We start from the raw sequence: 22688 nt of genomic DNA on the forward strand, positions 1-22688 counted from the left end.
GCGTTACACTACGGGATAAAGAATGAAGATTAGTACATAAATTATATGTGCCTTAAAGTAAAAAATAAACGCTGAAGAATTTTAAATGTCTTTTGTGACTGTAATGAACACTGTTGCCACCAGAGGGCAGCAAATCCACATCTGAAACTTGTCTCCAGCGTCTGTGAAAAGGCTTGGTGGCAGCATAAAGTTTGCATATGAAGTCAAACTGCACCTTCTTTAATCTGGAACTGCAAATTAAATTGAACCTGAAATAAAATCCGAGTTTGGAGGTTGCAGTTTAATCACGACTAACACTAACAAGCTGCACATCATGTCTCTGAAGTCTTTTGAAGCAGTTCAACTCCTCCTCGCCAGTTTGATCAGGCCCGCCTCCTGTCAGCGTTGCTCCAGCACCAGATGCCGGCTGCTCTCCCACAGGGTGCACTCTTTCTTCAGTCGCATCAGTCTGCGTTCATTGTGACTCTGAAAAAGATGACCCATGAAGCCTAATCCGGATATTTGATGTCATTTTTTCCACGCACTCTCTGATTTCTAAAATCAGTGGTAGGCTATGACTTTTTCGTGCACCTGAATCTGTTGGTGACGGGCTATTTGTTATTTCTTTTATCTGCGCGCTGTGAATCTCACATAATGTACAAGTTAGGCTTTGTCATCGTGATAAGCTGCGCGTTTTTTCCATGGGGATCTGGAGCGCCAAAGCCCCTGGCTGAAAATCCCAGGTCCCAACTTGAGAGCAGTGCAGAGCAAAATGACAGACTGCAAGAGGAGATAGAAGGCCGACAGAACATTCTCTCCAAGGTAGGATAAATAGCTCATTTAATGTTTCCTTATATCCTGCATTTTACACTTTGTGCGCAAAAATTGAAAAGTTCCCGATTGCTGGTGGAAAATACATCCGTCCTCTTCTCTTTATAGCTGCTGGGTGATTATGACAAAGTGAAAGCCCTGTCGGAAGGCTCTGACTGTCGGTGTAAATGTGTTGTCAGACCCCTGAGCAGAAGCGCCTGTCGACGGATAGAAGAAGGGAGCGCGTCTGCGCAGGACTTCTACACCGTGGAGACCATCACTTCTGGACCGGAGTGCAAGTGCGCCTGCATCGCCCCACCATCAGCGGTCAACCCCTGCGAGGGAGAGTACAGGCTAAAAAAGCTTAGGGAAGCTGGGAACGAAAATGTCAAGGTGAAGTTTCCTCCTGAACATTTATCATGCCAGAGCCTCCGGTATCCACAGGTGTTCATGCGACATCTGACTGTTGATTTGTAGATGGACCTGGACCCCTGGTGGCATGGATGTCTGATATTTATCAATTTCCGAAAAGGATAATCAATATTTGACCACAACCAGAGTTTGAATGGACTGGGGATGTGCCTACTTCATGAATTCTATGTTTTGAATTCTTTAACTTCACTTGATCATTTTTTTGTTGTTGTTGTTTTAGCTGTCCACCATACTCGAGCTGCTGGAGGGATCCTTCTATGGCATGGATCTACTGAAGCTACACTCCGTGACCAACAAGCTCATTGATCGCGTGGATCACATCGAAAAGGTAGCGCAACAGGAAACACATGCTAACTCTCCCTAACAGGTGTGCGTGTAGTGGTGGCTTCTGGAGGTCCTGTTAAAGACTCCCTTAGGTGCTGCTTTCAGATTTACAAGAAGCTTGACATGTGGAACTTTATCTGCCAGAGCTTTTCTTTGGATCTTTGGATCCTTTTTCTTAGTCAGTAAATTACCAGATTTTTCTACAGAACGTGTTTGTTGGGCTTTAGTCTATAAACTTACACAAGAGCAAAGCTGTAATTACAGCACGAACATATATAAGTTCCAAATTACCTAAAAGCAGCACATTTAATACATTACCTGAATGTTTATGCTCTTCTCATATGGACTTTGAGTGAAGCAGTTGGGAGTTTGCTGAACTCACTAAACTCCATATACTGAAATGAGCCAATAGCAACGTAAACCATCAAGTTTTTTCCCCTCGAACAGGTGCAGCAAAATGAACCAGAGGGTTGCATGCTTATGCAGACGAGAGTATAACGCTCATAACTGAAAACACCTGTCAGAGTGTGCTATCAGTCTGTTTGCCATAAAATAAAGATAGGAGCCTGCACCTACCAAAGTTGAACCACAGAGTTGAAACGAGGTCTACAACTGGCTACAACATGTTTTTTTATGTGTGTCATTGTTTTTGCTGCTTTAAAACTTTGACTGGTTTCCTGATTTAATTCATATTAATATATTAATAAAATACTTTTTCTTCCTCTGCTAGTGTTATGATTGCTGATCGTTAACAAAAATATAACACTTATGTTAGTAGCTTGATGTATCCATGTTTGCATTTAGGCGGTGTCTCTGAATCCATCTGTGGATGAGGTGAAACTCAGGGAAGGTCCTACTAGTCAAACAGGTTTAACTGAAAGCCCGACTCCGCTTCCCCATCAGCCTCAGGGTGGAAAGATAGTTGGAGAGGTTAGCAGAGCTGCAGCATATCAAGACCCAGAGGTAAGTGTAACATCTTAGCATGGATATATCACAGCCTTAACCTATTGAGACACTGTAATAACATAGTAACTACATAACTACTGAGTTCCACAGATAATTATTTACCTGTCTTTAGCACCATAGCAAACTCTGCCTTTGCTTGGTAACAATTGGAGCAAAATGCGAATATTATCAAAGGGAAAGTAAAATACTGTAACTAACTATTCCCTATTCAGTTCACAAACCAAGAAAGTTTGTAGTTTTTGTCATTAAATTAGACAAATTTTGCCTACATAAAGTACATTCATCTCTAACTAACACTTTTTACTCCACTTGAGCATTTTATACGATGTGCTTCATTCACACTTTTTTCTGTCTAATATTCACACTTTAATGAATCTTGTATCAGTATCTTGCTCAAGAGTACTTTGGCATGCAGACTGGAGCATCCAGGGATCAAACCACCAACCTTTTAATTAGATGACCTGCTCTACCTCCAGAAATACAGCCCCAAACAGCTTACTCACCTGATGGCTCATACTCAGGCATATCTAATGTTATATTCATAGCAATTATTTCCATCTATATCAAATGAATAGGTCACTTGTAGAGATGGGTGGTAATGCCATAAATAGTGAGCAAAGATGCTGATCATGCTGATTTCTTGAAAGGGAGCACTTAAACTGTTTTAGCACTTGTCCTTTACATAAATAAGCACAAAGATTTGGACACACAGCAGTAAAAATACTCAAATGGATGATGACTGAATTCTGTTGAGCTGTGTTGGTTTCATGATTGTTTATTGTCAGGACTTCTAGTTGCAGTCTCTGAATTGAAAGTCCTACTGATGACCTGAGGTCTTTGACACCCTAAGTTTTTCTTCCTCTGCTAGGATTAGCATACCCAAGGTCCATCCCGACGGTTGTAGCTCAGAAGGCAGAAGGCATAGCTTCAACTACAACTTCGAAGGCTGGGGTTCAATCCCCAGCTGCTTCAGTGTGCAGTTTCTCTCTGATACATTGGGGGGGGGGGGGGGGGGAATGTAAATGTTAGAAAATAGAGACAAGTGTATGAGGCAAAGTTTATAAATTGTTTTAAACACTTGAGAGTAAAGCGCTCTATAAGAACCAGTCTGTTTACCTCTCACCATGTCTGCATGCAGTTGGTGTCTCTGAATCCGTCTGTGGATGAGGTGAAGTTTTGGGAAAGTACTTCTGTTCAAGGAAGTGTGACTGAAAGCCCACCTACTCCTCTTCCAAATCAGCATAAGGATGGGAAGACAGTTGGCGAGGTCAGCAGGGCAGCAGCCAATCAAGAGCCAGAGGTAAGTGTGACAATACTGACGCTGTAATAACATAGTAGCAACTAAACAATTGCCGGGTTCTACAGGTAATTATTTCCCTGTATTTAGTGAAATAACTGTTTGCTTATTAACTATTTAAATACAGCTACAATAAAATTCTTTTCAACTGTAAATGTTTGTTACTAAAAATGAGAATACCTACATTGTTTAGTAAGTATTGCATCAAGTACTGCATGATTGCAGTATATCATGCCATCATGAGTAATATATTCAATTCAATTTTATTTATATAGCGCCAAATCACAACAAAAGTCGCCTCAAGGCGCTTCATAGATACAGAGAAAAACCCAACAATCATTTGACCCCCTATGAGCAGCACTTTGGCGACAGTGGGAAGGAAAAACTCCCTTTTAACAGGAAGAAACCTCCAGCAGAACCAGGCTCAGGGAGGGGCGGGGCCATCTGCTGTGATTGGTTGGGGTGAGAGAAGGAAGACAGGATAAAGACATGCTGTGGAAGATACTGAGATAACTTTGTATCAGGAGTCACTTTTAATTTGCAGCACTGATATTTCCCATTGAATGCAAGGCTGTGACTGAAGGAAACACGTATCAAAGAAGTGATCACAGTCAGATGTTTCTGTTTAGCCTGCTAACAGTCCTCCAAAGCAAAAGGAACAATTACGTGTTCTTTCCACAAAGTCCTTCATAAAAATCATTGTCTCCGTGATTAAGGCCCAGAAATGTGTAAAAGAAAGTTATTGATGTAATTGAAAGGATTGGCAGGACGATAGCAGACCTCAGACCACAGAGCGTACCGCTGGGCCCTGACAGCTCGAGTATAAACTTGAGAGCCCATCCAGGAGGATTGCATGGTCTTGGACTTTAAACGCAGTTGATTCACTAGAAAAATGACAGGAAACATCCAACAAGGTTATTAAAGTGACAGTAAAACAAGGCAAATGTTTTAGATTAGGTTTGTGATTAAAACTTTCCTCTGCACTTTGGGATAATTTGGGATCATTGTAACTTGTTGGAGTTTCAGCTTGTCCATGCTATTCTTCTCACTCGATCTGAACAGTTTCTTTGCCACACACTGACTCATTATTTACACAACTCCAAATTCTCTTTTGCTGGTAGTGAAAAATAAAAAACATAACATACTTTTTGAAAGATTTCACAGATATCTTTGTTACACCAATCCAAATCCTTGACAGCTGTTTGTACAGTTTATAGCCAAAGGGTCGTAATTGATCTCTTCTTAATACAGAGTGAATCATTTCCTCAGAAGTTGTGTGTGCCTTGTTGTCTAACAGGAAAGGTTTGACGGGAAGCTCATTGCGGAAAATCAACCCTTCTTACACACAGACGGCTCTGGTCAGATCATTGAGGTCAGACCTCAGGTGACCCTCAAAAGTAGCGCTAATAAGGAGGCTTCTCAGGTGTCAAAGGCTGGATCATCTGGAATGATTATCAGAGGAATGACTTTTTATAAATCCGAGCCTGATCCAATGGTGGCAGATGATGGGGAGCCTGGAGAGAACTGTGAGTGCAATCTGTCTGTTACCTTAAGTGGCATTAAAGCAACGAAGACTAGAGAGAAGTGTTTATTCTGGATGTGTAATTATAGTCATTTGTACAGTTCAGGATGTGTCGTAGCAGTGAGAGATGGTCACAGAAGCTTTGCTGGCTCTCAGCTAACAAACAGCAGAACTCTGCTTCTAACATTTTCTTGTGGTGCTCAAATCTTTTTCCTCCCTTTCTTTTAGTTTTTGAGTATCATGGTTTGAGCGGTGACGGTCCAGATAACCTCCTTATCGAAGAGAATCTGCTTCAACCCAGATCTCCTCAGCCCTGGACCAGAGAAGGACTGAGATTGTTTCGACCAAAAACAACAGGTCCTTTGCACGCACCTAAGAAGACCAGCCAATCAAAAAACACAAAAGAAACTGAGCCCTTAAAAACTCCTCAAAGGTTTATCAGTGCCATGGGAACCACATCGGTTGCACAGAGTGACACATCCACGGTGAGAAGCATCAGCCTTGGACCACCTATTGCAGAAAACAAAGAAAGGACCACAAACTTCGTGCCTCAGACCACTCAAACAGTCACTGCTGGAATCACCAACAGACCAGTCCCTTCGCTGACTGAAGCAGCAAACATTTCTTTAAGTATTAGTCAGCCGAAAAACAACAAAACCTCAGTACAAGCCTCTGAAAACACAGCGACGGAGGAAAATGCACAAGCATTCACAACAACAAATACACTCACCAGTGTGAAGGGACCCTCTGGTCTGGAGCTAAAAGACCAATTGCAAACCATAGCTGGCAGTACTTCAGCTAATCCAGGCTCTGTTGAACTAAATCCAACAACAAAGCCTTTAACTACCAGCCTGGAGTCTACTATGACCCTCACAACCCACGCTGACCCGACCACAGCACCGGTACATCCCACAACAGCTGCCACAACTGCTACCTCCACACAGGCTGCTACTACAAAACAACCAGAAGAAACAACATCCACCGACTTTTCAGGCTCAGATTTGCCACAGACACCAACAGCTTTGCTTCCTGCAGCATTAACTACCTCGTCTTCAACCACCACCACCACAACTACCAAACAGGCTGCTCAGGTCAAACAGAGATACAAAATCAGCTGGGAAGAGGAAGGACACATGGAACTAGACGAACCGATGCAGAGGCACGAGGAATCCAGGCCAAAGAAACCCGGTAAATAATAAAGATCTGTGTCCACCTGCAGCCAGAGCCAGTGTATAGCCAGAAATTATTGTCAGCATATGTCACTTCAAAAGTACGGACTTACCTCACATTTTCATTTAGAGAAACAGAAACTGATATTTGTTGGTGAATGACCGAACTTCACAAGACAGGGCTCTCTTCTCTGTGTTACCCCTCCCCTTTCCGTGATTCAAGCTGGTTAAAACAAAAGCCTTTAATTGTTTTCAGACCCTTTGACGTAGGTCTGGATGATGTTAAAGTGCCTTTAAAACTTCCCTCAGAGCTCTCTGTCTTCTTTACAGAGGAGTGCAAGGACACGTTGGCAACAATCTCCGAGCCAGTCACTCACAACACCTATGGCAGAAATGAGGGAGCATGGATGAAGGATCCGAAATCTGATAACGGCAAAATCTATGTGACAAACTTCTATTATGGAAACAACCTTCTGGAATTCCGCAACCTGGAAGTTTTCAAGCAAGGTAAGAATGTGCGCTTTTTGGAGTCAGAACTAGCTTTAATTTGACATTTTTTTGATAAGACGTAATAAATGTCATCGTCTACGTATCTTTTCTAGGCCGTTTCAGTAACTCCTACAAGCTTCCTTACAACTGGATCGGCACAGGCCATGTGGTCTATGGCGGGGCCTTCTATTACAATCGCGCCTTCTCCCGTGACATCATCAAGTTTGACCTGCGACAGCGTTACGTGGCTGCCTGGACCATGCTGCACGATGCCCTGTATGAAGACTCGTCGTCGCCTTGGGATTGGCGTAGCCACTCGGACATCGACTTTGCTGTGGACGAGAGCGGCCTGTGGATCATCTACCCGGCACTGGATGACGAGGGCTTCTTACAGGAAGTGGTCGTCCTAAGTCGACTGGACCCCTCAGACCTCAGCATGCAAAGGGAGACCACTTGGAGAACGGGGCTCAAGCGAAACCACTTCGGGAACTGCTTCGTTGTGTGTGGCGTCCTGTACGCTGTTGACAGCTATAACCAAAGAGACGCCAACCTGGAATATGCCTTCGACACGCACACAAACACTCAAATGATTCCCAGAATGCCCTTCATCAACAACTACACCTACACCACACAGATTGACTACAATCCTAAGGAGGGTGTTTTGTACGCATGGGACAATGGACACCAAGTCACATACAACATAAAGCTTGCCTATGTTGATGCTCAGTAAGGATCTGTTTTAAGTGTAATTGTTAATACTATGGTTTATGGATTGTAGATCAGTCCACGTGGCTTCATGTATGGAGAGAAGCGAGGGGCCAAATGTATAAAATTCAATATATTGTGTTCAAAATTGTTCTTATTAAGATTTTTTTTTGTATTTCTACTTAAAATAAATTAATAAGACTTACTCCTCAGTCAACACATCAAGTTGCGCTCTATACTCTCATCAGCCACTTTATTAGGTATACACTGCTGCTTTAATTCTTCATGGCACAGACTCAAGAAGATGGAAACATTCCTCAGATTTTGGTCCATATTGACAGGGTAGCAACACACAGTTGCTGCACATTTATTAGCTGTACCTGCATGATGGCATTCAACCACATCTCAAAGGTACTTTATTGGATTGCGATCTGGTGGCTGTTGATGTAACAGTGAACTCATTGTCATGTTTAAGAAACTACTTTGAGTTCATCTGAACTTTGTGACAGGAAGCAGCCACCAAAGGATGGCTACACTGTCGTCATAAAGAGATGGATATGGTGAGTGATAATACTCAGGGGCACAAAATTGGAAGAGAGCCGTGGAAGAGAGCCTTTTGGCTCCCACCAGCCTGGATGGCTCCTTCGTGTTGTTTACACCACATTTTGACCCAATCATCTAAAAGTTCCAGCAGAAATGGAGGCTCAGACTAAGAAATGTTCTTTTCAATCTTCTATAGTGAAATGTCGATTAGTCTGTGGAGACTGCAGCCTCAGTTTCTTGGACCTTGCTGACAGCACCCAGCATGGTCTTCTGTTGTCGTAGTCCATCTGCTTCCAAGTACAACATGCGCAATCAGACATGCTCTTCTGCATAGCTCGGTTTTAAAGTGTTTGTTTGAGTTACTGATGCCGTCCAACAGCTCATACAGTTCCCTGATCTCTGGTATCGCCAAGGCATTTAGAACTGCTGCAAACAGGATATTTCCTCTTTTTTTGGAGCATTCTCTATAAAGCTTACACATGCCTACGTGGGAAACCCCAGTAGTTCAGCAAAAATATACAGACCTGGCAACAACAACCACGCCAAGTTCTGCAAAGTCTCCTAAATCACCTTTCCCCATTGTAATGTTCAGTTTCACCAGTTGGATAGGGTCGTTTCCCCCAAGCCTAAACGCACTCAGCTGCTGCAGTTTGATTGGCTGCATTAATAAGCAGCTGAACAGGTGTACCTAACAAAGTGGCCGGTGAATGAACATTGAATGCTATAAAAGAGAAGCTGAAAAATGTCGAAATGTTTCTGATCGACAGCTCTGTTCAGAGAAACAGAATTCATACACAGTTTTGTATCCTTTTTGAACTTTCAGCCTTATATGCCACACATCCTTCCTCACATGAAAGCGCTTACTCCCTCCATATCAGACTGCTTTGAGGAGACTGCAATAAAGTTTTGAGATGCTAACAGAAAACGTCTTCATTGTCTGGCTAAACACAGATAACACCTAATTGGCTCTAATCATAGCTTGCAAGCATTAATTAAACTCAAATGCTGTGAGGATAGAAGGAAACCAGGCAGGAAAGGACTAAAGAGAAAAGAACATAAATACAGACATAAAACGAATGACTGATCAAACCTGTAATTTAAACCACTGTTACTGGTTGTAAAGTTATTGTGGGAGAAAAGACCCTGGAACAGCTTTTCTACCTGAGGAAAAAAAATCAAACGTATTCTGTTTAGGGTTTCCCCGAACAGCTCAACAGATACGAACACACAGCTACAGAAAATCCAGTGTTTATTTTGGTTTCTGCACATACAAAAAATAAAAATAAAAGTTTTTTTATTGTACTTTTTCTTTGCCCCCATATACAGCAGAGATGCAGCAAAAACACTCTTGACCCAAATGTATTTCTGTAAGCAGAAAGGACGACAAGAAACGCACAGCGATACAGAGACGACTTCGCTTTATCGCTATGTACAGGAAGACAAAACAGGTTACTAATTCTGATCACATATTTTTTATCTATTATTATATGTGATTTATTATATAAGATCTGTCTCTATTCATAGATAGACAAAAAAAAACAAATATAATAAATTAAAAGCCAGAACAGTACATCCAAAGTTCTGCATTAATAGTGCAAATTTTACCCTCAAATTAGCAAAACAGATCATAGACCATCATAATTCTGCACAAAAATGCAACTGTTCTCAAACGCAGTGAATAAAAGCAGGAGCTGTGTGGATGGAGAAGTACTCACAGTTTGTTTTTTGAAACCAGAGGTTAAACATCAGACCTTTAGTGTAACTATTAAGTGTTTATGCAACTGAAAAAGGCATTTTTTGCCATTATATCAATTAGGATTTATCGTCTCATAAGTTCAAGTTAGTAAGTTGAAATTTTGATACAGAAAACTGAAACTTGTTGAATGTTTTTTTTAATTCAGTGGCAAAAACGAGCTTTTATAAAATATGATGAAGCTTTTTTATTGCTCTGGGATAAAATTTCAAGATGAATAGAAACTAGTTTTTATGCATAAATAGATTTTCTATCTGCCATTTATTATTTCATATATAAAACATGTTTTTGGAGTCAACAGGAATAACAAAAAAAAAGCATAAAAAAATCACCAAAATAAAAATGAAAGAAAAAAACTTCACTACTGAATTTTTCAAAGGAAAATAAAAATGAGGGAATTGGATTAAACCACAGATGTGTGCTGTTACATAATAACAGCAATAAATATGTACAGTAACCAAACGTGTCCATGAATATAGAAACACAGCGAAGACCCGAAAAAATTAACTAGTGAAAATCTTCATCGACAGCAATAGAAACCAGCAGATAACAGAGCAATTAGCCAGATAGGGTTCAAAGATCACTTAACTTCCTGAGTTTGTGCCTCTGTTGCTGCAGATAACTCATCTGTCATGTCTGATACATCACTGATGAGATTTGCTTTATTTAGAGACAGAAAGAAATGATTATAGCACTCAATTTTGTAGCAAACAAACAGGTCATTTTAAATAAAAATGCATTTTTAAAACGTATTTAATGTTTTTTAAACACACACAGAGCTTTGGAGCTTGTGCAGAAAAAAGAGCCGACTGAAAGTAAGCTGTAAGGGGTAAAAGTATTTGTGTTATGACGGGGTAACTCAAGGTTCAATGCTCTGCCCCCTGCCGCTAAACAATTACCCTTACATAAAGCATCTGGGGTTACACGGGTAAGTCAGTGTTGCCACACAAGGAGCTAGTCTGCTGCTGCTTGGACCCTGTTACAGTCCAGCTCCAGAAATCAGCCAGAAAGCGGCTGAGCGGTGAGGACAAATGGAGCTTCCTCTGTAACCTCCAATGACTAGTTTCCACATTCATACAAATAAAAATGAGAAAAACTATTAACTGAGGTGTTATCTTGTGCTTCTGTTTATGAGTTTTAATGAGGAGGTGTAAAGAAGGCAGGAGTCGCTGATGATCTCACGCAGACCCCATTAGCACGCCGACAGGAGGCGCAACCTTGTTCTCTGCTGGGGAGTTCTGGTAAAACGTGTCAGTGCGGTTCACCCGGAGCAGAGGCGGGATGCTGGAAGATCTGATGTGGAGGATCCTGGTGTCTGTTACTACACAGTCAATCTGCATCATCACCTCAAAGTCTTTGTCCCTTATGATGCTGTCTGTAAGGCAAGAAAGGGAGAAGAAGGTTGTGAAATAAATCTGCAAATAAAGTTAGCGTACCTTCATTTGTGTGTTTGCTCGAGTGGAGCGAGTGGAAGTGTACCGAGTATTGTTTGACATTAGGTAGGGGGGATAACTGCAGGGAGTTTGGGCGGAGGCTGGGCTACACAGATGGAGTCCAGAGGTGAGTCACACGCTGGATTTCTCCATCGTGGAGATAAACAAAACATCTCTAAACAAGAGCAGGACATGCGAACTGGAAAGAGTCTGGCGAGAGTGTGGGAGAAAGAAAGAGTGATTGCAGATGATGAGTCAGGATGCTTCTTGCTGGGCTGAGAGACGAAGAGAAAGTTTGGCAAAGCTGAAAAGTCAGAAAGGTTTTTGCCGCCGATGAGTCAGGCTGTTGTGTTTGAAGAAACCCGGGGAAAGCAGATGGTGTACAGTGCAGACAACGTTAAATACTGTATGTTTCACAGAGTCATCTGAAAGCTTGACCTACAAACAAGCCATCTGCTTTTATTTTGGGAAACTTGGAAAAAGATACTGGACTTGATACTAGTGGCTCATGGTTTGTGGTATCCAGCAAGATTCTCAGCCTGGAGCGGAAAAAAACACCCTTTAAAGTGGACAAAATGGGAATTAAAACATGTTGAAGGATCGCTTATATATTCACACTAACAAACAACTCAAATAACTTGCGGCTTCTTTTGTGTGGGGGTTGAGATAAAGTTCCCCATATGGATCACACCCGATCCAAACAGCCTGCAAAGATCTTTTAAAAAGCTTTGGTCATTTTCCCAGATACCCGTGTAAGCCATCAGCTTCCTAATCTTTCATCAGGACATACATTTGGGAGTGGGAGTTCGTCTGATTGTACAGAGGCTATAAAATAGTTCCTTCTCAAGATGGAAGATTCCACTGATGTTCATATCATTAGACAGCTAGTACCGGTAATTCTGAGCATGACTTCATCTGCTGATAAACCGCAGATTTTGCACCTGCACTGAAACCAGAGCTTTTCCAATAGCTTCAGTGTTTCAGCAGACATCTCTGGAAGTCATTCTCTGCATCTGCATCTCTCAATTTAGGTCTGAAGGAGACTGGAAAAATGAATCATGTATATTGCGGCTGGATCAGTTCGAGGTCCCGTGACTCTCAGAGGCTGAACTTATCACAGTGAGTTTACACATTTTTCGCCTTTTACGTTCAAAAGCAATAAAATCCACCCATGGCAAGAAACGCGGCTTTTGCTGCTACACTTGGACTTATGTGACCACTTGCTTGCAGAGTTCAGCTGCTGTTAGCAGACATTAGATAAATAAATACTGTTTTTGTTCAGCCAAGCGGTTACTTGAGCTAAATGCTAAGCCTGCTAACATGCTGCGTTTACCATTTTAGTTCTATTTGCCAAATAGTGCTCCTGTAAATACAAATACTCACCATTTCAGTCGCACTTTGTTATTCCTTAATGAAATCAATACTTTTTAAGTGTACAGCAATGACTCTGTCATTTCTGGGCTACTGCCTAAATCATTATCCAAACTGAGGACTTCCATGTAACACTCGACTCTGTTTACATCAGTCTTTCACCAGAATGCCAAACTGTGTAACTTCTTTTTAACTAACAGCTTGTGAGGCCTGAACAGTGAAAGAGGAAACACACAAACACACAGCTTTCAAATAGCGAGTCTTTGAAGAGGCTGCCAGATCTGCCATCCTGCTCTGCGTGGTCTCATTTCCTCCTTATACTGGTACCATCTGGATCTGTTTCAGAAACCCTCAGCGTCACAGCGAGCTGGTCTACGCCGATAAAGGCCCGACGTTTGGCAGCGGTGCATCTGAGGAAACCTGAGAGGGCATCTCAGGAGGACGTTGGCTGCCAGACTGGAACAAACTCTAAGGATATGTTCATGAAGGAAGGCCTTTTGTTTTGTTTACATCAAAAGGAAGCATTATTCATCAGTAAGTATGGTCCCAAACTAAATAATGTGATTTAGGACAATGAAAATAAATGGAGGGGCACATTCACACAAACCATCAGTCCAGTTTTAATGAACTTTTCCAGTATGTTCGGCTTTAACCTACGAAACTACAAGCCATCATTCTACAGTAGAATGTAAGAGCCAATTAGAAGCAAAAAAAGTAATGCTCACCATTAAAAATCAAGAATAATAAGCTTAGATTTGACTTAGTAACTGCCAGTTGTGAGGGGGGGAAAACTGTCTGGTGAGAAGTTGCTAGCAGTAGCTGGAAAATCAATTGCTAAAACCCCGATCACGGAGGCCTGCAGTCTGTGAGCCCTTGGCCATTGTTGATCACTAGGAAACGTTTATATTGTGCAACTGGTTTGTGAGTAGTTGCTGGTAGTGCTGTGGTGCTGCTGCAGTGAAATCCTCCTTTTTAACCCGCCAGCAGGTTGCTGCGGTCATTTCCATAGAAAATGCCATTTCTGCCACCAAAGGAGCTTGCAAAGAAAGCGTCTGGACTTCTTTAAGTTCCTTGAAGACGTTTCACCTCTCATCCGAGAAGCTTCCAGAAAAACTCAGGAGGGTTTTCTCCAAGCACGACATCCCGGTGCATTTCAGACCCAGCAACACGCTCAGACGAAAACTGGTTCAACCGAAAGACAAAACTCCAAAACACAAACTTAACATTATGGTGTTTGCTGTACAGTGCAGCAAGGAATGCCCAGACCTCTACATCGGAGAGACCAAACAGCCACTTCACAAGCACATGGCACAACACAGAAGAGCCACCTCCACTGGACAAGACTCAGCTGTCCATCTGCATCTAAAGGTCAAAGGTCACTCTTTCGAGGATGCCAACGTTCACATTTTGGACAGAGAGGACAGATGGTTTGAAAGAGGAGTGAAAGAAGCATCTATGTCCACTGTGAGCGACCATCTTTGAACAGAGGCGGTGGTTTACGACACCAACTCTCTGCTATCTATAATCCAGTTTTGAGTTCCCTCCCCAGACGCCTTAACGCCCACTCACACCCTGGGCCATCTGACCTCAGGAATTTGCATGATAAGCTGGGGCCAGGTTTCACAATGAGCTCACCCGAAACTCTGGCTGATTGGGACCCACACCCAGTTTCACACCTTGGCTCAGGCGATTAGAGGATCATCAGGGGGTCCTTTTGTCCCTCTGTGGGGGGACACTCCCACTAGGTTTATATCTGGGACTCTCCACCATTTGACCTTAGAACTGAAGAAGCTTCTCGGATGAAGGTGAAACGTCTTCAAGCAACTTAAAGAAGTCCAGACGCTTTTCTTTCCAAGCTCCTTTGACTACGATGACCTGGATGACTGAGAACCTTCACAGACATTTCTGCCAACCGTCTGTCTGCATTCAAAGTAAAAAAGCTGCACCTTTCAAAATGCGTTGGCTGCTGTGGGACAGCAAAACCTTTATTTTGAAGGGAAATGTTCTCCATTTCAGAATATTTCAAGTTTTCAAGTTGGGGAATCCACATTTTTCCCTAGCAACCAGAGGTTTCCAGGGGGATCACTGACTGGTCTCTATGACTGAAGCCTTACTGAATTCAACCAACAAGTGGTTAAGATTCATCTGAGCCGCAGCGCTCAATGATGGACCAAACAAGTCATTTCTAAAGGCACATAATCACTATAGTCACTGCAGTCTTATTTTTCTGGAGTGGCTTGAGTTAAACATTTGGTTTGGTGAGAGTGAACTCCATTTCTGAGCCCTGCTGTTTAGATTAGGGAAGTAGGAAAATCTGACCCTCGAGTCAATCAGCAGTATAGAGCTGTACATTGAACCCCCAGCGAAAAGCAGCCTGTTGGCTACAGTGCGCATGTATAATCTCACAGAAGTAAAAATAGACTGCAGTGCGTCTCGTACGTCCATCCACCTGTAAGTGATGTCAACCCTGAAAAATTCCCCTCTTTCAAACACGTCGCTTTCAATTGATTGAGCTGCTTTCAAACTCAGAGGATTACTGAATAAACACACCCCACAGCCCTTATAAGGAGCCACTGCTGTGGCTGATACATTTTTAGAGAAAATCAAATATGTCTAGGTTAAACAACTCGATGAAGTGTGGACGTTAGATCAAAAACTCCATCTTTAATGTTCAGTTATTGACCAAGACAGACGAAATGATCACTCCAGATTAGCCAAGCCTCTCCATCCCCTCCAGATGAAAACTATTTAGTGACTAGAGAAGGAAGGCATTCTTAAAGCAGAGCAGCAACAGCGAGCTGGAAAGAATTATCTTCCAGTACAGTATTACTCTCCAGTAAGAGGACAGTGTTTCTCCTTCTCTAAGGGTCTCACCAACTAAATATGCATACATTTGCACTTAATCACTTCAAAGGCCCAAACAAGGACAGCATAAATCTAAAATGCTACTTGAAGGCTGCTATCTGTGCAGCACATGGGGCTCCATATCTGAAAGGAAATAGGACAGTGTGGAGAATTACTGCATCCTTTGCTTTGTCAGCCTTCCCGGTCTTGGTTTTGCATTAGTCCTAAGTTTTCCGTCACAAGGCAGGAGCAGTTGTGTTATTTCTGAACATAAAACAGGTGTTAGCCCTCTCCCTAGGAACGACCACATCATCGAGCCAACTTATTACACGCAAAGACACGAACAGACAGGCATTAACCCGCTGTTTTGAATTTGTAACTCAATTCAAGCGTCCATGACAGATCGTGCAAATTTGAGACCTTTGTTGAGCAATCGAGAATCTTTCCAGACCTGACGTTTCTTTATAAATGCCACCTTTGTTTGGCCATTTCAACAATTAGCTCACAAGCACATCTTGGATTTCACTATTTACTGCTTATTTCAATGGTTTCATTTGACTGGCCTGGACCTTAACATTCCTCCCTGACAAGACCAACCGAGAACAATGTTTACCTTCATCTATCTTCACCTAACACCCATCTCACAGAAAAAAAAAACTAAATGGCCTCGTCTCTCCTGCTGAGTGAGCGGCTCACATTTCACCCGCTCACTCCTCCCAGGGTTAGCTGAAACATTAACCAAATTGGATGCTTCTCCACTCACAAGTATGAAGTTAACAGGAAAACAAAATAAAAATGACAGTTCAACTGTCAACAACAGTGTGGTGTCTTCCTATTTGCTTACATCAGACATAAACACAGCCCCTCTTGAGCGTGTTTCTCTCTCAGCTCACTTCTACACGTGCTTTGTGAAAATCAGGCCACCTGTTACTGAAGCATCTAATGACCGGACTTTGATAGAACGCACTGATAATCCTGCAGATCTGACAGCCGTGAAGGAAAGTCTCGATGATGTCATGGATGTCAAAAACACGCATGCACCAATTGTCAATAATTTGAGAATATGCACAAGTGCAAGTCTACGCTTTTCTGCTGATCCAGTGTTTGTTTTTGAAGGCAGGTGGTGAAAATAAATGAGCGACTACAAGCCAAACGGGTTGGTGGAAAGCAGCCCCCAGAACACAACCAAGCGCGCTCTGATTGCCACCCACTTTGTCCACAGCTGTGGACCGCAAGAGCGTTTTCATGAGTAAATTGAGTCAGATGAGCTGTGTCTCTGCTCTCCCATCTGAAGCGGACATGAAATTTGCTTTAAGTTATTTGATTATTAACCCTTTAAGACCTACCATAGAAACAAGTCCGCCAGAGCTTATATTATATTTTTACATGCTGTAGGACCATTTCAAGTTGCTATACATCAATACAACCATTATAGCCCAGATTTTAGTAATATGTCTGCATTAAGTGCATAGTAATTACATAAATTGCAAAAAAGTGTAATAAACTACAAAAAAATTGAAAATCTTTTGTTTTTTTAACATATATTTCTAGTTAGAGAAATTTAAGAGGCTTATCCCTCAAAACTGTAAATACAAAAAAGTTGCACAAAATAGTTTCCCACCACAGGAAATTTATTTTGAGTGTCTTCATAGTTTTATTTTTGAAATACACCAATTTTTATACACTGCAGGAAAAACGAAAATAAATATTATAGTGCAAATTTGCAAAAAAGCAGCATATGCATCAAAATAAACTATTTCCAGCAGTGCAATATGAGTCCTAAGCATCCCAGAAACCACACAGAAAGTCATAAAGTCAAACATAACTTTTAAAAACACCAGTATAGGCTCATGAGGCCCTGATGGTACAAAAACTACATTTCCGCGAAAATGACGTCACTTCCGGTTTCGGGCAGGTCATGGCGGACATGCAAAAGTTCGCGCTGACGTCTAGGAAGTGTTACGAACAGCTGATCGGATCGGCAAAGCGTGTTTCTGGAATATTATGTTTTTGTTGCTGCAAGTGCTTTTTATGCAGTTTTTGCAAAGCTATATGTGGAAGGAAACTGTGACCGAGGACAAGCTGATGGCATAAGATGTAAGTACAACTCCTCCGGTTTCATATGCAAAAAAAATTATTGCGCTAGCTTATGTGGTTGCAGAGCTTCCGGGATTTAAAAATAGTTACGCAGAACAGAGCGTGCAGCTCCGACCGGCTTTAAAAGGTTAAATGACAAGTTATTATGTGACTCAGTAACAATGAATGAATTGACCGGTGAACTCTGAGCAAAGTGCTTAGACTTTCAAGTAGGTTTAATAGTCAACTGATGCACTCCAGGCAAGAAACAAATGTTCTTCAATTTCTTTGCTTAACTGTTGTTTAATTTGCTTCTAAACTAAAACCTTGAAAACACAACCTCAGAAGTAAAACACAAAACTCTTGTTCTAATAGAATTTCTAACCCTTTTTTTTCTGTAAATGTCTTAGGTCACAAGTAATGCTGCCTTTTATCTGTCCCATCGCGCTGCACGTCCAAACTGTTGTCTCTGTGCTGCACTTCTTACCGTTTATGTTCATGGCTGGCAACACAACAGACATCTTGGGCGGACGTCCTTTATTGTGGCTGGTGGCAGGAAGTAGGAGATGATCCTGAGAACAAAGAAGAGAAGGTTGGAAATTGGAGAACGCAACAAACTCAAAGCAAACAAAACATTTGGCTTGTATGTGTTTAATGATAAAGAGGCCTTTCACAATGAGTTTAGAGCCTTTTCTTAAAGAATACACACGATCAGCTCCAGCAGCTTAACGAGGCTTCTGTCATCACGGGCAAGATAATAGGTGGAAGAAGCTGGAAGACGTTACAAGTTGCTCGTATTATTTATCAGAGCGTGAAGCCGTTTGTTCCACAAAATGACTCGAAGCTGAAACTTTTAAAGCTATTAGAACCACTGCTGTCTAAAACTAATCTATATCCAGTGCACATTTTAACAGATGAGTAAAACTAGCAAAGCAAATTAATTAATATTAATAATAATGATAACAAAAACAAAGAAAATGAGGAGATTAAGACAAAACAGAGTCTAAGAATGAAACACGATGACAAAAGATGGTTCTTATTCTTTTCCCAGTTTGTGAGGCAAAAACATATTTGTGAACCCATAGAGGCTGAGAAAACCTAAACAGCTGGTGTAACGTTAACAACAGTGAACCTCTGCAGGTAACTGTGAGGTTCTGGTGGCTTACCAGCCACCCAGAGACCAAATGTAAGCAGTAGGGGTGCAACGATACTCGTATCGATATTGAACCGTTCGATACAGTGCTTTCGGTTCGGTACGCATATGTATGAACAATACAAAGTTTTTAATTAATCAACTTTCCTTCTGACGACGCTGTCTGTGTTGAGCGCTCAGTGGATCTGCGCTCTACAGTGCAGCCTAGGCGGAGTAGTCGAACGCAGATTCACTGAGCGCAGGGCAAGCTAGCAAGACAGAAGCTAAGCTCGTTGCAACATGGCAAATTGAACCTCCACCACCCTCATTCAGATCTGGCGTTTGGAACTATTTTGGTTTTCATGTGACGTATGACCCTGAAGGTAAGCGTGTCATGGACAAAAGTAAAACAGTATGTTGGATGTGCCACGCAATGCTCAATTACATGGGTGGGAACTAGTGCGTTAGCGCAGTTAGCTCGTTAACGTGTTGGCCGTCCAGCCCCACGCACGGGGCGATCCGCGGTAGCTCGTTAACGGAGATTTGCCGTGTTGTGGCGTTAACGTCATTTCAGATTAACGCTGACAGCACTAGTGGGAACACAACGAATATGACTGCACATTTACTCCGACATCATCCTAGTGCAAAGACAAGTGGAAGCAGACAAAAACAACAAGCACACATGCTACAAACTTTACCCGAGTCATTTAGACAGCCGTTAGCACATGATTCTCCTTATGGGGACCTGATATGTTTAATATGCTGCTGAGAATATAGCCCAGAAGAAGCGTATAGTAGAGCTTTTATTTTGGAAAGAGACATTTCTCTGTAATAAACTCTCTTTTCCAAAGATGAGTGATTTCTCCATCAGATAGATTTATTTTATCACTTTGTTGTTTCAGCAACATTAAATTTAAAAACTGTACTTTTGAGTTAAAATATATATTTATAATTTAAATAAATGACAAATTAAGAAGGCATGAACATTTTTTTTGTATCAAAAAAATATCGAACCATGACACCAAAGTATCGAACTGAACCGTGAATTTTGTGTATCATTGCACCCCTAGTAAGCAGGTTACCGTCATCATGCTGGGCTTGCAAAACTCTGAATGAGTGACATGAAGGTTGCTAAGGTGACGGTAGACAGGAATATGGGTCCAGGAGATGGATTACAGAAAATAAACAGGATAGGGCAAAGACAGTTTCTTTTTCATAACAGTGAATACGAGAATGTGCTTCGTAGTTTCTGTAACGTTTCATCAAAATGGTGCAAAAATTCATAAAGAATTTTGTTTCGGTTAAGTGTATGTTGTGATCTATGCTCGTGGCAACTAAATGTAAGCTGAAAAGGTGAAATTATGTGTTAAAATGACGGCGTGTCTGTGATTGGAGAGTGGAAGGAAAAACAGAAAACACCAGCCACATTACTGCTCCTCATCAGGGGCTTGACAAGTCTGCATGACAGCTGATGCTGCCATAGCGATGGCTGAAAGCTGGCAGTGTTTCCGTCACGTCGCCCCAATGCACACTTACATAAAGCCACAGGCACCACAACAGCATCAGAAGTGACACAGGGCCACACAATGACGGCAGAGTAAGACACGCCTGGACCATTCTTTCTTTAGCTCGCTGAGAGTTGTTTTCTCCATCGTCTTACCTCATTTACTACCTAAATTAAGACACAGGTGGTAACGCATCTGCACGGCCTTAAGCTGCCTTGACCGAAACGTGACCGTTTTGCAACATACTGCACAGAGTGACTTCAACTGCTGGAAGGTGCAAGAACAGACCATAATGAAAAAATACTTTTGTCTCAAGGGACAAAACTCAAAATTTTTTGTGACTGGCTTTAAAATATGAACAGTTTAATCCAGAACTTTGGCAGTCCTGTAATAACATCATACCAACTGGAACAAAAAAAAGCAAAAGCATTCCTGCTTTGTCAGACACACACACCCCGAAACCCAGGAAACCAAATACAGGCAAATAAACTGAGCGAGAAAAGCTAACAAGGTCTGTGAGAATTAAAAGAAGGTCACAGTGAACGACTGGCCTGTAACTGAAACACTTTACATGAAGTGTCTATTTATCATTTCGTCCTTATGTTTTTGTCATATTCATTAAAAACAGTATTTTTGAACGCTATCTCCAGCTGAATAAAATCAAGATAAGATCAGAAAAAAGAGGAATGGGCTAAAATGTGGAAAATGCAAGTGTAAGAGAAACACCTGAATAAAGTGTAATTCACCTTTAAAGAGTTCAAAATCTAAGAAACACATCCCTAAATCTAACAAATCCACTGAAGCGCTTCATTATTGTTATTTTCTTTCTTTTTAATGCCTTTTTGTAAGGAATGACTGGTTAATCAAACTAAACAGCTGCCCTAAATTTACGTTTAAACTATTCAATTGTTTGTAAAATATCCACAAAGATAGGGCCCCCCCCCGCATCACAAAGCTGCTACAAACTAAAGGCTGGCTACTTGACCTGCAAAGACCGTCACCTCGGGTACACCATTGTTCCCTTTGTCCTTGTCGTCACTATGCCAACCTAAAGCCGAACCTTTGTGTCTCGATCTTTGGATACATATGTCAAAATTCTCACCACCCTGACTAACCCTGAGCTTACTTTCGCTGAGATTATCCAGCAGTCTAGAGCAGGAATATTCTTAGCCTTTCCAGTTAAACTCAGTGCAGAGAACAAAAAGGTGTTTTCCAGCTTCAAAAGAGTTTTTGATAGCCAATTTAATAATATCCCAGTGCTATCACTTTGGAAGCTGCTGTGCGTTTTTGTTGTTCAGTGAAATGGCAAAGAATAAAACTCCTGTAAAACTCAAAGCAAAAAGTTTACCGTGAACCAAACTAATTTCCCTTTTTCCTGGTTAGAATGAAGGAATGAAAGGCAGATGTGAATATCACGTCCCACACATCAAGATAAGACTACAAGCCACATTTAACCATACATTTATATAGTGCTTTGTTCTATAAACTTGCAGGCCAATTTAAAACAAATAAAACCAAACTAGGGCTGCCACGATTAGTCGACTAGTCATGATTACGTCGACTATCAAAGTCGTCGACGACTGATTTAATAGTCGACGCGTCGTTTGAAGCTTTGTAAGATCCCAAAAGACGCAGGAATAAGTAGTAGGATTTAAGAGTGTAATATCGGACTGAAACAGAAGATGGCAGCACTGCATGTACAAGGATGCCAGCTGCCGTTAAACCCCGAAGAAGAAGAAGCTGTGTCCCAGAATTCATAGCGCAGCCCAGCTCAGTTTACAACAATGGCGGCAGCTAGTTAGTTTTAATATTACTCTTATTATTCTTTCTGGGTCACAAAATAAACGTTTAACATATTTTCAGGCGAGAATGTAGCTGTGTAAACCTCAAATATCTGCTCAGTTTATCAAGACACCACATATTTTCAAAAGTGCTCCGATGTTTTCGGAGACGTCTGTTACCCACTAGCTCGATAGCTAGCCGGGGGCTAGGCTCACTAGAGCCGTGAGAGCACCGGACTCCCGGCAAATCGTCTTCAAACCCACCGCCGTCTTTCGCTACTCAGGTTAAATATATATAAGTCACTTAGATAACTTAAAAATGTTATTGTTTGGCTTTTTTTTAGTATTTTATTTGTTCCTGAGTAAATCGGTTTGGCTGAGATTAAAGTTATAGTTTTTACACAGCTGAATAAACAAGCAGACAACTGATTATCAGAAGTGTGAGATGCTCGAGAATATACTCCGGTGTCCTGTTATATTTTAGATAGCAAGGAGTTTATTAAACTTCACCAAAACAATCTGGAAATTTCATTAAAATGTAATAAACTATCATCTTG

The 22688-nt window shown here is 41.6% G+C and overlaps 2 protein-coding genes across 3 annotated transcripts in view; one reads left to right on the plus strand and one right to left on the minus strand.

Annotated features, from left to right (window-relative positions):
* The first annotated feature begins 401 nt into the window (after positions 1–401).
* On the plus strand, positions 402–9968 carry olfml2ba (olfactomedin-like 2Ba). 2 transcript variants are annotated; one of them, XM_085152107.1, is made up of 9 exons: positions 402–801; positions 919–1182; positions 1442–1549; positions 2350–2508; positions 3650–3811; positions 5106–5334; positions 5559–6518; positions 6830–7006; positions 7102–9968. In XM_085152107.1, the coding sequence occupies exons 1-9, from the start codon at positions 634–636 to the stop codon at positions 7716–7718; spliced, it is 2844 nt and encodes a 947-aa protein (XP_085008233.1). In that variant the 5' UTR covers positions 402–633; the 3' UTR covers positions 7719–9968. The 2 variants fall into 2 exon arrangements, with proteins under 2 accessions (XP_085008233.1, XP_085008234.1); XM_085152108.1 differs by having other exon boundaries at positions 687–801; positions 990–1182.
* An 844-nt stretch (positions 9969–10812) lies between these two features.
* The window catches only part of atf6 (activating transcription factor 6), a 34795-nt gene continuing 22919 nt past the window's right edge, over positions 10813–22688 (minus strand). Inside the window, exons 15-16 of the mRNA XM_085152116.1 lie at positions 18201–18285; positions 10813–11364 (exon numbers count right to left, since the gene is read on the minus strand). Of these exons, the coding sequence (XP_085008242.1) occupies positions 11168–11364; positions 18201–18285 (282 nt within the window). The 3' untranslated portion in view covers positions 10813–11167. The remainder of the gene's footprint in view (positions 11365–18200; positions 18286–22688) is intronic.

Source organism: Neolamprologus multifasciatus, chromosome 23 (genome assembly GCF_963576455.1).
Source record: "Neolamprologus multifasciatus chromosome 23, fNeoMul1.2, whole genome shotgun sequence".
Classification (NCBI taxonomy): Eukaryota; Metazoa; Chordata; class Actinopteri; order Cichliformes; family Cichlidae; genus Neolamprologus; species Neolamprologus multifasciatus.

Excerpts from the sequence above, each read along its gene's own strand:
- olfml2ba (XM_085152107.1), top strand. The coding sequence starts at position 634 with ATGTACAAGTTAGGCTTTGTCATCGTGATAAGCTGCGCGTTTTTTCCA. Across the intron at positions 2,509-3,649 it reads CAGCATATCAAGACCCAGAG|TTGGTGTCTCTGAATCCGTC; the intron begins GTAAGTGTAACA and ends GTCTGCATGCAG. Across the intron at positions 5,335-5,558 it reads TGGGGAGCCTGGAGAGAACT|TTTTTGAGTATCATGGTTTG; the intron begins GTGAGTGCAATC and ends CCTTTCTTTTAG.